Source organism: Lissotriton vulgaris, chromosome 6 (genome assembly GCF_964263255.1).
Source record: "Lissotriton vulgaris chromosome 6, aLisVul1.2, whole genome shotgun sequence".
NCBI classification, from domain to species: Eukaryota; Metazoa; Chordata; class Amphibia; order Caudata; family Salamandridae; genus Lissotriton; species Lissotriton vulgaris.
This window is the reverse complement of record NC_141694.1, coordinates 171,218,658-171,235,232: the sequence shown is the minus strand read 5'-3', so window position 1 is coordinate 171,235,232 and position 16,575 is coordinate 171,218,658. Positions and strand designations below refer to the sequence as shown.

At 42.9% G+C, this 16,575-nt stretch overlaps 1 protein-coding gene across 1 annotated transcript in view; it reads right to left on the bottom strand.

Annotated features, from left to right (window-relative positions):
* Positions 1-11,160, bottom strand: part of LOC147706966 (serotriflin-like) — a 75,338-nt gene extending 64,178 nt beyond the window's left edge. Inside the window, exons 1-2 of the mRNA XM_086925606.1 lie at positions 10,765-11,160; positions 5,094-5,184 (exon numbers count right to left, since the gene is read on the bottom strand). Of these exons, the coding sequence (XP_086781732.1) occupies positions 5,094-5,184; positions 10,765-11,160 (487 nt within the window). The remainder of the gene's footprint in view (positions 1-5,093; positions 5,185-10,764) is intronic.
* Between the last annotated feature and the right edge of the window lie 5,415 nt (positions 11,161-16,575).

Genomic DNA, 16,575 nt, shown 5'->3' with positions numbered 1-16,575 from the left:
ATCTGGTGGGACTGCCCTGTGGTCCGTCCTTATTGGGAGGAGATTCTGTCTCACATCAGGAGATTCTGGTACATCCGGTCTCTGACTCGCTGGCACATGTCCTGCTTGGCCTCCGAGACCCGGAGCTGGAGCACCAAACTAAGGCGGACAAAAAGATACTTTGGCTCTGCTTAGGAGCGGCCAAATTGACCCTTGCAGCGGTCATTAAGAAAACAGACGCCCCAGTGCTCTCTTTATGGCATGCAAGATTGTGGAAGTTCCTAAGTATGGAACGCATGGCGGACATCTACCGGTGCGATTTTAAGAATTTCACTTTCCGCTGGGGTCCCCTGGTCTGCTTTCTCTCCAAAGGTTTGCCATCTGCGGTATGCCCACCCACGATACGAGCCCTTCACTTATTCCAAGTTTAAATGATCCACTCGGATGACTGTGTGTATACGAACTAGCTGCCACCACTGGGGAGGGGGGGGTGGGTGTAAGGGTGGGAGGGGATATTGTTTTCTAGGTTTGTGACACCCGTTACAGTGGGAAAGCGGGAGGATGGTCAACTAGATGAGAGGACGGGCCTACCCCGCTACTAATTGGCGCTGTGACGCCATCCACCTCAGCAACAAGCTCCAATGAATTTCTGCTCCTGCTACCGGGGCTTGGGCTACGGCTAGATTGCTTTTTTAGTCTCTTTGGCCCCCCTTGATCCGGTTCTCTGTGCTTTCTTTTAACCTCGCCATCTCTCCTGCTTGAATTCATACAAGCCCCCTGCGTGGGAAGTTGTGCGGGATTGTCACATATTTCTTTTCGTTTTGCAAAATATCAATAAAAACAACTTTGAAAAAAAAATGCCAACTACGCTATGCTGCGTGTTTTTGCACTTCGCTACATGCAATTCGCGTAGCAGGTAGATTTCACAAATATGTCGAAGGGCTCAGAGGGAACACGCTCCAGATTCATGGCAAAAGATGGCTTGTTTTTAAAAAAAAAGGAGAAATCCGAGCTAATACCAGCATAGTACCGACCTATCTCACTTATAAACTGCGATAGTAAAATCTATGCTACGATACTAGCAACTAGATTGGGTAAGGTCAACACCCCTCTAGTATCGATCCATCAGATGCTATCTTGGCTACTCCAGAGGTAAAGCTGCTGGCAGAACAGTTTGGGATCTTCTCAGGCTATAAACTAAATATCGAGAAGACACAAATGTTATGTTCTGGACCTGCTCAAACAATGGATTTCCTGGTTATTCAGAAAGCAATTTACCTTGGATTACAGCTTCAATAGAAAAAAATACTTGATATAAACATCACTCCAATAATTGATAACGTCAGTAAAAAATTTGAAAAGTTAGATCATCTTCAACTTTCGCTGTGTGGTCGCAGTAATGTTATTAAAATGTCAGTCCTCCCAAAGTTTTTATACATTTTTAGAACGGTCCCGTTCCAATTTTCCTTAGATACCTTAGCCAAGATTGATAAAATATATCTGAGATTTTTTATGGGAGTATCGTAAACCAAGGAGAGCAGACAAATGGACGTTCCTCCCAAAACAATGGGGATGATGGGCAATTCCTAGATTTTTCTTTATTATTGGGCGGCATTGCGGCAAAATATGGTATTCTTTTGGTGGGAGATAAAGCGTTGGTATCAAGGGAAGTCAGTCTGTCAATTTATGAAATAGAAATGGGGATGAAGCTGAAGGGTGCTTTGTCAAGGTTTTAGAATCAAGTTACTATAAAAAAAACTAATTTAAATCATAAGGGCAATGTATGCGGTGTGGAGGCATGTGCGACGGAAGCTAAAAATGTCAAATCTAAATCTATATACTCCGTTATTTCAGGATCAAAGTACTTCCAGATGGAGGGATAAAAGGAATTAGTAAGCTCAGTGATTTATGTATGGAAGTACAACTTATGTGCTTTGTGAATTTACATGAGAAGTTTGGGTTGGATAAAAGGGACTTTTTTAAATTCCAACAGCTTTCTTGAAAACAATGAGAACAGGATAAAGGGAATATCAGAAAATGTTCCTTCGGTTGAATTAATGAGAAACAAGTCTAGGATAGGGAAGATTTATCAAAATCTAATACAATCTTTCCCAGATGATTTGGAAGTTCAGAACAGGAAATGGGCAAAATGTTTAGGCGAGGTTATAGTATATATAGAGAATTCCTTGGAGCTTGTAAATCAGGCGATTTTAACAGATAGCCTTTGAAGCCAACATTACATGTCAGTCTTTGATCTATATTATTCTCCAGCAAAAGTTGTGAAATGGGTAAAAGGGGGAAGAGGAGGAAAATAAAATAGATGTGATTTAGTGGCAGCCGATTCTTTACATATGTTTTTACGTGCCACCACCTGGGCTGCTTTCTGCAGGAAATAGAGGTCTTTTTAACTAAGGCTTTAGACTTCCCGGTTTTAATCACTCCTATGCTACTTATCTTGGGGCTATTAGACAATATAGAAGCGAATAAAAGAAACAGAGCAGAGATAGGGTTTTTATTTATTTCCATGGCCATTGCTCGCTCCTCCTTCTTTTTCCAATTGGAGATCTAGGATATTCGCTATCTTTAATATAGAATCTGCGGTATATCCATTTGAGGGTAAAAAAAAATTAGAGTTCAGGCAGAAGATAGGGGCCCCTAGTAGTAACATAGTGAAGCAGTAAACGAGTACTAAATAACTCCCACTTGGCACAGTCATTTTATGCATGATATATTAATTAAGGAAATTGTTAAGTGTAAATCATGTGACTGTGTTAATATTGTTTCTCTATGTATAATTATGAATGAATTTTGATTTGTCATGTATTTTCTTTCTAAAATATCTGAGACGGTCTTCTCTTTTAAGGAAATGTTATGACATGTAATATTAATGGATTTTTCGGAAGGAAAAAATGAATTTATAAAAAATACTTTCCCTCACACAAACCTGATGGAGTATATTTTTTATTATTCACATTCTTTGTGAGCAAGTTGGTTGACAAATGTGTGTATATTATGTGATTTATCAGCATATTATCAAGGTTGGTCCAAACAATGATAAAGCTGTAGGATGCCCTCGATCGGTCTAGCATTTGAGACCTCTTGTATATACTTTAGTATGTACTTATATGTGTATGTACTTTGTGGGCTCTGAAGATCAGCCCTCGAACTTGCCTAATTTCGCTTAGGGACTTTTTTTCTGTTCAACTGCATCTATTTAACTGTCTTGATAGAAAACGACCAGTAGAGGTCAATAAAATACCAGAATTGCTTTCTGCTTGTTCAACTGCCTCTATTTAACTGTCTTGAAAGAAAACTACCAGTAGAGGTCTGTAAAATACCAGAATTGCTTTCTGCTTAGAGACTTTATTTTTTTTATTTTTCTGGCTACTGCCTCTATTTAACTTTCTTGATAGAAAACGACCAGCAAAGGTCAGTTAAATACCAGAATTACTTTAGCAATCTCTAGATTCCAGTCCATAGAAATTGTCTTCCACAAGCACCCGAAGACAATAAAAATGTTTTCAAATCTTGTATTTTCAGTGATTTGACCACCGAAGGCCCTGACTTTACATTAAAAACAGAGCTTTGGACTATACCATTTCCCACTGAAATGCAATATTTCTCTCCATGTGTTCCCATACCTGGCATGTCACACAGTTTAGTGCTTACTTTCCCTCCATGTTAAAGAACAGTAGCTGTTTCAGCACCCAAGCGAATGTGCTGCAAGGCTAAATACATATAAGGTCCCAAAAGTGAGACTGATTGCAATGCAAATGCTTGTTTTCGGTATAGGTATTAACAAACTAAAACAGAGCATAAGTTTAAGACAAAAAAGATGCTTATTGTTTACTTGAGTACATTCAAGGGAACCTTAATTTTAGCACTAGAATGTGTGACGTTACTTGTTGTTTCTAATTTGTTCATCAGTCGGTGAATTTTGGTCTCTTCCACTGGAGGCATATTCACTTCCCTGACTGCACAACACAGGGCCTACATTCAATTTAGGATTAGACAGTGCACTGGGAACAGGCTTGAGAGTGAGGTTGGTCAGCCCTGCATTTGGTTGTCTAGTCCGTACTGTCTGCTATACATCAGTTGAAGCTCGAGGTGGGCCCTGTATGCAAAGAAGTCTGCAAGCTGCATGACCTCTGCATGCTTCTTTGCATTTTTCTCCCTTCACACATGGCAATATACTGGGTGCAGTTCCATGAAGTCGTTTAGCCTTTTTGACTGATGCCATTTCAAGATCCTCACGCATGCCTACAAAGCCCTCCACGACTTGGGACTTGCCTACATCAGCCATCGACTGAATTTTCACCAACCCTCCAGACACCTGCTCTCCTCTTCACTCGCCCTTGCCTTCACACCCTGCATCAGCAGTGGCTGCTTCTTCTCCTAAATCGCTGCAAAGACCCGAAACGACCTTCCCATCCATCTCTGCACAACCTCCTCGCTAGCAGACTCCATAAAAAGACTCAAGACCTAGCTCTTCGATGGAGACACAGTGGCCAGTTACCCTTAGGGGTGATAGTGCTGCCCTCTACAAATGCTGTTTCATTGATTAACTAAGTTCTTTTCAACCAGATCCTGCCTCTCAATTTCCTTTCAGGGGTCCTACTGGCAAGTTTAAATGCATGGAGACAAATACAGTTCTCTCTACTGGCCATCACAAGGCCTCCTTTTCAGGGAAGTTCTGTTTGCCCTTGTGGTGGATGGCCTGCATCTTGAAGACTGTTGAAGGTTTCCGGATCTATGTCATGATGATGCAGAAAGAGAAGTGGGTGAAGCCCCAGGCGACATCTATGTTTACCTTCTCAAAATTGTATTTCTTGCATGGTGTTTGATAGTGCTCAGGTGCTGACTTCTTCCCTATTGTGTGATATGCATAGCTGTAGACAGCACAGGTAATTTTACAGCTAGTAACATTATAGTATTTGTTTTAGTCAAAAGTCTTTTTTAAACTTTTTTTGAATTAATTCAAAGGTTGCAGTATGAATATTATTAGTAAATGTCACTTTACACATGCATATTTCTTCGCAGAGAACCTTACATTTGTGGTTTGGTGATTAGGGTTTTGATGTTCCGAAAAATATGTAAGGCAATATCTTACTTACCAGAAATATTTCTCTTGTCTTCAGGCACGTGCCGAAATATACATCGATTTGCGGAAAACGCGGCACTCTTCGCAGCTTCTTCATTCCATGCCTTTAAAGACAATAAATACGGTGGTACAGTGCTTACATTGTATTACTTAGAAACATATATCAACAGTCGATCAGTAGGAATTTGGGCCAGCATAAAAGAACAAGTGAAGAAGGGATACCATAAAGGAGAGACAATAATGCACATTTAGCTCCTGCCACAAATTCAAACAGAGATAATTAAATTGTTCACTATGTCAAAACGAACTGACATTCACAGAATGTCTTGAAATGTTAACATTTATTACTCTCATTTTAGTACAATTGTGAAAAAAGTGGAAGAGAAAAGTCCAAACCTTGCCCAAAGGATGGCAATTGCAAATGGACTGTTTGAGAAAGATACTGGATCCGTACAGAAGGAACCGAACCGGTTTCACAATGCTTTTTTACATGTTTACATGAAACAGCCTTAACCCCGCAGTCAGAACCTGGCATGCCGTTACCATTCAGGCTTACAGACTTAGGCAACATTACTACACAAGACTTTACCACACACGATTTTAAACGAATATGCCTTTACCATGCATGCCATTACTACATTTGGTTGTAAAGGTACGATTGATAAGGCATATTCATTTTTGAAGTTGTAAAGGTAAATATATGAAAGTATCAAAGGTTTTCAGTTCAGTTCAGAAAACTTTATTTCGGTCATTACGACCTTAAAAAGTACAGCTCTAAAAACATATACAGCAGCATAATTAGTCGCAAATATCAAAATGGGGAATTTGGGAACAGGGAGTCAACACCAATTATATTAAAGCCTCAAATACCAGATACAATACAGAAGCTATGGTACGGACAGGCGAGCTATACAATACAAATCTGGAGATGCATGATGATAGGTAAATAAATAAATAAAAGACAAGGCTAGTCTATGAAAAAGTAAAAAAACAATAGCACAGTATAAAAACTTAGTCATAGATTAAAATAGACAATTATAAAAAGGTTCCAGTAAAATCATTGCCACGTACCCTAGGCCTCATTGGATAATTTCAGTAGGGCCCTTCTAGTACACCACATGAAAAACAAAAATTTAGAGACTGAAAACACAATCGGAATACTAAGGTCAGATTTCAATATCCGAAATTCTTCCAGATGATTCCTGGTACCAATATTTCTGCAAATCTGTGCCTGCCAACGCTTTAGAGCCTTGTGGTAGCCAGGGCAGGCAAAAAACACATGCTGCACTGATTCGTCTAAAAAACCGCAGGCAGGGCACTGTACCTCTTGTTCCTCACTCCACTTTGCCGTGTAACAGCAGAGTGGAAGGACCCCAAACCTGAATTGTAGGAAAAATTTTCTTGCCTCTACCGGTGTAATCAGGTCTAGAATTGGCTCAAAACGGGCAACATCCTTGACTTCCAGAAAAGCCATGGATAATGTGCCCGTCCTGGGGCAAGAGTATAGTTGGGCCCTTCTATATTCTTCATACTGGGATTTGATAAGCTTTCTTGTGGTTTGGGAGCAAGCACGTTCTGAGTCCGTCCAACAATCACCCAGGACCAAATTAGTCAATAGAGACTTTATATGTATAAACCAAGCGAGGTTAGCTGCACCCCGGGCTGACATAACCTCCGCTAACTCTTCCCTATATGTCGCTAGTTCAGGAGTGGACCAGAGGCGCACCAATATAATAGGGGTCTAAGGCCCGAAGTGTCTGATATAGCCATTAATCCTGAGTCTAGTCGAAGCGGGATTAGCGGGGTACTCGTTGGGAGTCTATACAGCTGTCTGAGAAATTGGTTTTCTACCTTTAAAAGGGAATCTAGTGTAGAATTACCCCATAATTCAGCACCATAGAGTACTCCCCCTCGAGCTTGGAAATTGTAGATTTCTAGGGCTGTACTGACAGCTCTATTACTTGATTTGCTATAGACCTTCATAGCACCACCGGTCAAATGAGCTAGTTTTAATGTGCTCTTAATAATATGGGACGCCCATTTCATGTTTTCAGCAACGGTGAGGCCCAGATAAATAAAGGATGAAACTCTTTCCCATTTTCCCATTTTGTTGTGGGTTAGAACGAGAACTTTTTGGGCTATTAAATGCCATTTATTTAGTTTTCTGTAAGTTAATATCCAGGCCTCTTTCCTTACAGAAAAGTTCAAATTTGTCTAAGACCCTCTGGATCCCCATGGGTGATTTTGAGACTAAGAGAGTGTCATCAGCGAACATCATTGCTGAAATTTGACAGGACCCTAACTTGGGAGCATCTAGATCTTTTATCGTTGCCAGTTCATTGATTAGCCCATCAATATAAATACTAAATAGTGTCGGTGCTAGAACACATCCCTGACGTACACCACGATTAAAGGGTATTGGAGCTGTGAGGTGACCATCCTTTCCAAATCTAATTTAGGCATAATTGTCTTCATGCAAACTCCTAATGAGATCGATGAGATATGCCAGGACCCCCATTTCAAGTAGAACTGACCATAGCTTTTCCCGTGGCACGAGGTTGAATGCCGACCTCAGGTCTACAAAAAATCAGGTATAAGCTGCCCCCCTGGAGGCAGACTGTCTGCCAGTATAAGAGCTGTAGCCTTAGTACCTGGTCCAGGGTTAATATCTTTTCCCTGAACCCCGCCTGGAGGGGGGACAGGACCCTTTTTTCTTCCATCCAGGATTGTAGCCTGGCTAGCAAGACCCTTGCAAATAGTTTTTGGGATATGTCTATTAAGCTTATAGGTCTATAGTTTATTGGCAGTAGTGGGATCCTTTTTTGAAAATTGGGATAATCTCCACGCCCAACCAGCTATATGGAATCTTCATACCCTGAATTATGGCGTGAAAAAGACAAAAGAAGTACGGGGTCCAGATGGCTGGTTCACTCCTATATAAGTCCCCCTTATCCAGACCTGGTGCTTTGCCTGGAGCTATTTTTAGTAGGGCGCCTTGGATCTTCTTTAGGGTTAGAGATGGACTTATGCTCGTACCTGGGTTTTCTTCACGATCTAGGTTTCTTACAATACTGTCCCCGGGCAAAGCCAACTTTAAGGGTGACCAAGCCATAGGGGATCCTGGACAGGGCTTTTCATCGGTGTAGAGGGTTTTAAAATGCACCCGCCATACCTCTTCATTCAGGTTTGGTTCAATTGTGGTGTTGGGGGTAGAAGCGCCTGTATAAACAATGCTCCAAAATGTTCTTATGTCCCTATCCCCCAGAGCCGTTTTGAGTAAGTCCCAGTTCTCCCTTTCCCAGCACTGTTTAGCCTTTTGGATCGTTTGTTTATATGACTCCCTTGAGATTTTAGTAAGGGGGTGATTTTTACTTTTAATGGAATCCAAAAGTGCCTTCTTGGCCCTGCGACATTCGCTGTTATACCATGGATGACTGTGGGGCCTACAAGATCGGGAAGGGGGGCATTGTGAAAAAAGAATGTCAATGATGCCTCCATTAGTTTGCTGTAATTTTTATCTACAGCTCCCAAATCTAGGGCCGCATTGCTGAGGTGTAATACTGATGACTCTTCAAACACAGGAGTGAGTCATCCTGTCTTGTGACTGAAGGAAATTAGTCCAACGTACTTTCCTCCTACAGTTGGAGATGGTTAAGCCTAGGTTATTCGGACCCCCTGTGGGAGTATTTTGCAGATTTATAGCCTTTATTTCCATTATTAAAGCATGGTGGTCGCTATCCGGTCGTGTGGCAATGTTAAAATCAATTATCCTATCCCAGGAGTTTGAATTTATTAAAATGTGATCAAGTATAGACCCACGCTTCTTGCTATAGAAAGTATAGCCATTGGATGAATCTGAGCGTGATGTCCCATTACATGCTCTTAAGAGTGTCTTAAAACTAGACAGTTCATCTGGGTTGCTAGGGGGGACCAGTGTTTACCTAATGGACATCTGGTCTCTGGAATTGCCAGAAAGAGGTCTTCGTCACCAATGTTTTCCAAGGACAAGCCCTCAAGGGGCTCAAACTGGCAGTTGAAGTCCCCGCCAACAATAATCATATGGTTTGGGTCTATAAGGGTTTAAAAATTGGATAAGGACTCTACAGTAATAGAGTATTTGCCCCTGGCTGTTTGTCTAGAGTATATGTTGCTTAGGGTAATGGGAGGGTTAGAGGGAAACTGTAGTTGGACAATGGAACCTGTTTCGATTTGTACGACCTTACATCCCAGGTGGATCCCTATCCAGATCATAAGCCCCCACACGGTTCCCTACATCGCCTTTTGTGGCTGGAATGCTAAAAGTGGCATAGCCGGAGTTGTCTCTTCACAAGCCCAGGTCTCTTGTAACATGCAGACCTCGTGTAGGCATATAAAAGCCCCCCAGTCAGGATCACCCAGTTTATTTTTAATGCCTGCCATGTTCCAAGACAAGACCTTGGTTATTTGTCTGTCTTGTTGTGAAGATTTGAGCGGCATTATTGTAGGTGGATTCGTTATGGGGGTTGAGAAACCAGAGTTGGCCTCAACTTGAGACCTCATAGTTAACTGTGCATCTGGCATTTCCCACTGGGCGCAAACACCTCTAGGGATAGAATAACTAATGCTATGGGAGCCGCTCATGCTTCTACTAGCAGGACCATCCCTTTTACGAGAGTATGCCCAACTATGCTTAGTCCCCCGGTCCTGGAAGGGAGGGGGGTTGCTCTCTTTGTTACGGAGAGATGCACTACTTATTCAGTCCACCCCATCTAATGGGCTGAATCAGTTACCTGTCAGGATATTAAAACAAGGATAGGTTGGCCAGTGATGTTCTCGGAGGGTTGGTCCGCAGTGTAAAGGAAAAAAACTCCTACCCATCCTCTGGTCATAATTAAGTTTACGTGGTCTGTTGGGGGGATAAAAGTAACTTAGATGGAGAGGTAAAATGTAACTCATGTTCCTCCCTTGTTCGGTTACTAAAATACTTTGTGCTATATAGGGATTCCTAAAATTGATTATTATGCATTCCCTTGATATGTCTTTGCTTCGATCACCTATCCAGCCAACTCTTCTGGTTGTTAGGATCTCTTCCGTAATCTCATACCCCTGGGTGCTATTATTCACTATCCAATTGACACATTTATTTTTCAATTCATGATGGGTTTCCGGCAAGCCTTCTCTTACTGCTGGTACCCCAGCAAGCACCACTACATATTGGGATGAGGCCGGTGTGAGTTTGATAAATGGCGGTACAAAAGTTTTGTTTTTAGGGGGCAGGGGTAAGCCAATTCCTTGGCCGTCCATTCTTGGGGGTTTTTGGGCTTCCCTGTGTTTTCCAAGCATAGGTTGACTAGCATTCGTTAGGCTTGCCTCTGCCACAGGGAATTCAGGATCATTCGACCTCCTATCCTGTTGTGCATTAGCCTGGGTTGTAAAAGAGGGTTGATCCATGGCTATTATGGCAGAGTCAGCCAGATGAGTATCCCCATTAGCCCGATCACATGTACTAATTCCTATATTAGGAACAAACACAATTGGCTCTTTGGATTTTAAGAAATGGTCCACCCTTACGACTAACCCGTCTATCCTATCCTTTAGGATACAAAGTTCCTCCTTAATAATGGCCCTCACTTGCGTATGCAAATTGTTCACCAATGTTGATACCCACCCAGGCTGTTCGCTAGTAGGTTGATGGGCACCCCTACTGAATCATCAGGCCTGGGCCCTTCCAGTGGGATGGTATCCTGATGTTGTTTTTTCCGCTTGGCCGGAGGTTTAGGTTTGGGCTTTATTCTAGATGTAATACTTCTGCCCAGTTGCTTCCTGATAAAAACCTCAGGTGACTCTATACTGGACTCTAGATCTACTGTTGGGGTATTAGGGGGGTCTAGAGATGTAACCTCTGTATCTGCAGTGAGGCTATGGGTCGATGTTTCTAGATCAAAGTTTGGGGTAATGGATAGGCGTCTCTCTGTCCTCTCTATTTCTGTAGTAACTTCACCCAAAGCTTTCATCAACATCTGATCTATAGAAGTAGGTTTGTGTGTTGATTTTGGCGGAAATACCACTTGCTTTTTTCCAACGCCAGCCCTTTTCCCCATTTTACAATTATCTTATACATTATTGCAGAGCGATAGCCCAATATATGGGTTACTCAAGGTATGGTCACACAATGCACCTTAGTTTACATAGACTGCAATATGGCCAGACGCTGAAGAAAGGGATTTGATTGGGCAAGATCCCCGGTTCAAGATTGTAAACAGTACCTTGTAGTCCAGGGCATGAGGAACAAATGTTAGAGGGGGGGGCCCAGCCCAGCCTCTTCCTGCCGTAGACGGCCCGCCCTTTGCCCGGGCTTCGCCCGCGCGTGTCCCGCGCTGCGGGAGGGACGCTGATGTTTTATGTACCGCCTGGCGCATCTGGTGAGGTAATCTGAACGTGCCCCGGGGACTCTGGGAGTTGTAGTCCCCGCGAGCTCAGTGTGCTGCTGACCCCATGTGCAGGCAGAGGGTGTCCCAAGGCCTCCCGAGGCAGAAGGCAGATCTCGATGAGTGGCGGCAGTAAGGGTCCAAACTTGCTCCAAGAGAACAGGCAAGTGTGCTTTCAGGCACGGCCCGCGCTGCGGGAGGGCCGCTGATGTTTTAGGCGCCGCCCGGCGCAGCTGGTGAGGTAATCTGAGCGCGCCCCGGGGACTCTGGGTGTTGTGGTCCTGGCGCGCTAAGTGTGCTGCTGACCCCCCGTGCAAGCAGAGGGTGTCCCAAGGCTTCCCAAGGCAGAAGGCAGATCGCGGTGAGTGGCGGCTGTAAGGGTCCAAACCTGCCCCCAGTGAACAGGCAAGTGTGCTTTCAGGCGCGTCCCTGCAGAAATCCGGACCGGGTCTTATCTTGCTCCTGTTTGAGCACCTCGAGGTATGCCTTTCCCCCGCAGATTGCCACTGTCAAAGTATACCGGCATTTACCTCTCCATCACTCAGTAGCAGCCACCTAAGCACGCTCCCACCCAAAGCCAGTTCAGGATTATGCAGGGTCTGCCAATTACGAGCCCGTCCCAGCTGATTTCACCACCGAAGCCAGTGTACCGGGTTTATTTTTCCCCTTCCAGCACTTCCAGCCAGGAGGATTCAGCTCGGCATCAGTACCGAAGTCTTTTCTGACTCGTTTCACCTGCTTGTGCAGCGATAAACCCAGCAGCTCCGAGGACACCAGAACCTCTGTGCTTCCATACCGCCATTATTTCGTCATAGCACCGAGGAAGCTGGAGCGACCGGGCTAGTCTGATTGGCTGCAGCATGAAGGCACTGGGGTGCTCCCTCCTGCTGAAAGTCACTCTCGTCTTCCCCCTCCTCTTATCAAAGGTTTTAATATCTAAGTGTTTTAAGTGTTTATATGCATATACACACACATATATATAAATATATATATTTTACCTACTGGAGGTCTTGGTTCAGAAAGTGATCTTTTTTTAAATGGTGTAAATCCGTTCAGTAGTTTCTGAGAAAATAGAAAAAGAAAACATTTCGATATCTGGAGCAGCGGTGGATTCGCAAACCCTCCAGAGCATGAGCTTCACTGTGATTGGGTGCCAACACTCCAAACCAGGAAGTGTTGGCAGCCATCTTGTGACTTGACGAGTCACAAGAAAACAGTGAAACACAGTGAAAAAGCAAGAAAAGCTGATCACCTAGGCCTGCACAGGGGGCCCACAAGCAAATCGCGTTGGGATCGCGAATTCTGCCAAAATTATATTTTTTTTAAAAGTGTGGGCTCCTGCGCTTCATTTTGAAAAAGCCCCCGGGTGGGCAAGGTCCCGGGGGCACTTGCAAATTAACTAGCTGGGGCCGGCGGTGGCCCCTGGGACTGCCACCTCCTGGGGCTCATTTCATTTTATGCAGAGGGCACTCCATCCCCCCACAGCCCTGGGGACCGCCACCTCCCCGGGGCTGTAAAGAAAATGCGTGGGGGGCCCAATCCCCCCCATGCTGCCCCAGGGACCATCATCTCCCCGTGGATTTCAGAATAAACCATGGGGCCCGCTGCCCCCCCACAGCCCTTTGGTCCGCCACCTCCCCAGGGCTCTGTTTACGTTAAGTAAGCGACACAGAGCTGCCTTGCAGAGAGGTGCTCTTAGGCCAAGCCCCATTTTACACCACTGTGCAAACGCGGCTTCTGTTACACTGCTGGTGGGGCTATGAGTTCCTCTTGTTTACTGAGGAGCTCAGGACACAAGTGTATTTCATCATCCGAGCAGCAGTGCTCCAGAAGCCGTGTTTGCAGTTTGGTGTAAAAAGGGGTGTGGCCTAGGAACACCTCTCTGCAACGTAGCTCTGTGGCACTCACTGGAAGTGCCTGGTGGGCTACTGAAAGAAACATAGGATTGAGGCACGTTATTATTAGAAGTTTCACTTTAAAAAAACATTGAAATTCACTGAAAAAAACATAGCTTTCAGGTACATTATAGTTAGAAATTAGCATTTAAAAAACCTTCGAAATGTACTGAAAAAACCATAGGTTTCAAGGACGTTATAGTTAGTTGGACATTGCACTCGTCCAACTAGTAAGTGGTATTGGTGTGTCAATGCTTTTGAAAATGGTAGTATGTATTTTAGATTGGGTGTATAAAAGGTTATATTAGGGTGTGAGGAAGTGCATCAGATTTTCACAAGGTTGATGTCATCAGTGATGTCATTTGAGATGTCCTCAGTGATGTCATCAGTGATGTCACTCATCATGTCATGAATGATGTAATATGTGACATAATCAGCATGTGTTATAGTTAGCTGAACTAACTATAACGAGGGAATTTATATGGTTCTGTACGAGTGAAATGTCCAACTTACTATAATGTCCCTAAAACCTATGTTTTTTTCAGTGAATTTCTAAGGTTTTTTAAATGCTAATTTCTAACTATAACATGCCTGACACCTATGGTTTGGCAGTGAACATCAAAGTTTTTTAAATGCTAATTTCTAACTATAACGTCCATGAAACCTATGGTTTTTTTCAGTGAATATATGTAGATATATATATATATTCACCAAAAAAAACATAGGTTATAGACCATATATAGTTAGGAATTAGCATTTACAAAACCTTATTTTACTCACACAAAACCATTGAAATTCGCATATATAGTTAGTTGCACTAACTATATATCGCGCACCCGCAATCCACTGGTGATCAAGTCACATATTACATCATTCATGACATGGTCAGTGACATCACTGATGACATGATGACATCTCAAATGACATCACTGATGACATCACTGATGACATCTCATTTGACATTACTGATCACATCACTGGTGACATCATTCATGCGATAATACGTTGAACCTCTTCAGACTCTAATATAACCTTAGATACACTCAGTGTTAACAGACACTCACAGACTGTCACTCATCCATGGAGTTACTCACACACCTAGTCAGTCATGCAAAGAATCAATCACACCTCCATTTCCTCAACTATACAGTTATACACACCTTACTTATTCAAACATATACTAACACATATTTACTCTCTTATACAATCCCTGATACAAGTTCACAATGATCCATACAGCCACTCACACATTCACTGGCTCTTATGCACAGTTATTTATATATGTCAACTCTCACATGTACTGTGTTTTACATATGTACTTACTTTGACATGTAGCACTGAGATATCCATTCACTCACCAATACACTCATGCACACAGTCAACCGCCCATAGAGCTGTTTCCACATGCACTTTTGAACCCATACATCTAGTGAATCAACTGCTCACACATCTATGCACAGAGTCATACACCTCCCAGCCACCCACACACACACTCAGTCTTCCATACAAATATTTGGGCAACCAATCAATAACCCATATAGTTACTCATATAGCTACTGATCAACACATGCAGCAGTTTACAGAACAAAACATGATGATGCACAAATTAAGACAGTTTAGTCACTAACCCATGCACTCAGTGAGACACATTTAATCACTCACTCATAGTCAGTCATGCACCTACTAAATCCTTCATCCAGACACTTATACATCCACTCATTCTTCAATATGTAAGACATATTTTAACTTTACAGAAACATACAGTCACTGGATGTTGTCTTCAGTGATGTCATCAGTGATGTCATGAATGATGTAATATGTGACATAATCAGCAGTGGATTGCGGGTGCGCGATATATAGTTAGTGCAACCAACTATATATGCGAATTTCAATGGTTTTGTGTGAGTAAAATAATGTTGTAAATGCTAATTCCTAACTATATAGGGTCTATAACCTATGGTTTTTTCAGTGAATTTCAATGGTTTTTTAATAGCAAATATCAAAAGCTGTAAAATGTATTCTTCTTTTAAAGGAAAAATATATTTCATATGTATTTAATATAATTTTTTTATGTATATACATTTTCTTGAGGGAACGAATTTATCAACTATCATGCTGAAGAAGAGTGTGGGGAAAAAAAAAACAAAGAGGAGGACTAAGAGGAAAGAACAATCAGTTTCTTAAATACAATTGCTTTAAAGCATGAAGTGCTTTTCCACACATTTACATTTAAATACCTCATATTAGAACATACAAAATATCTACAGAGGAGACGGTGTACATTAAATTTTAGACTCTTCATTGGTACCTGCATGTTGGTACTTACATCACCCACACAACACAACAGCTCTATTCAGAGCTACCCTACCTCAAAGCACTCTAAAATATTATTTTACTATTTCCCTTGGTTTTCCCCTTGTTACGCTTTCTGGAATGCTACCCGGTGCGCGGACCGGGCGCTAACCATACAAATTTTTTTTTTTTCTTTTTTACATATATGGACCTCCTCAGCCACCCTCAGAAAACCTAGGGGGTCAGGATATGTCTCCCGTGCCCCCTTATACCCATTCCCAACATTGTTTATCCTCCATCTTGTGACTAAATTCGTCCGAAACACAAGATGGCGGACTCCCGTTACGCTACCGGTGAGCTACCCGGTTCGCGTACCGGGTAGCGCTTCCACCGCGAAAAATCGAAAAAAAAAAGTATTTTATTTTTTTGCCCCGCGGGGCCCTTTAATAGCCCCCACATCAATCCTAGGGGGTCAGAATGGGTCAACCTTGCCCCTTTCATTCATTTCCCCCTTCGTTTATTTCCACCTCTTGTCTCTCGATCCTACCTCCGCGACAATTTTTTTTTTGCCCCGTGAGGCCTTTTTATAGCCCCCACATCAAACCTCGGGGGTCAGGGGGGTCTACCCTGCCCCCTTATGGTCATTTTCCCCTTTGTTTTGACCACCTCTTGTGTCTCGATCCTACCGAGACACAAGATGGCGGCCGCTCCGGACTGTTTCGAATTTTTACAGACACCCAAGAACCAATCAGCTTTCTGAGCGCAAGTCGCGTGGCGTGCCCGGAGCGCTCCCCGGAGTGCGTACCGGGGCACTGTCATAGATATATATATTTTTTTAATCTAAATTACTCAAAATCCACTGAAGCACATATCTTGAGAAATAGCACAGGCACATCGGGCT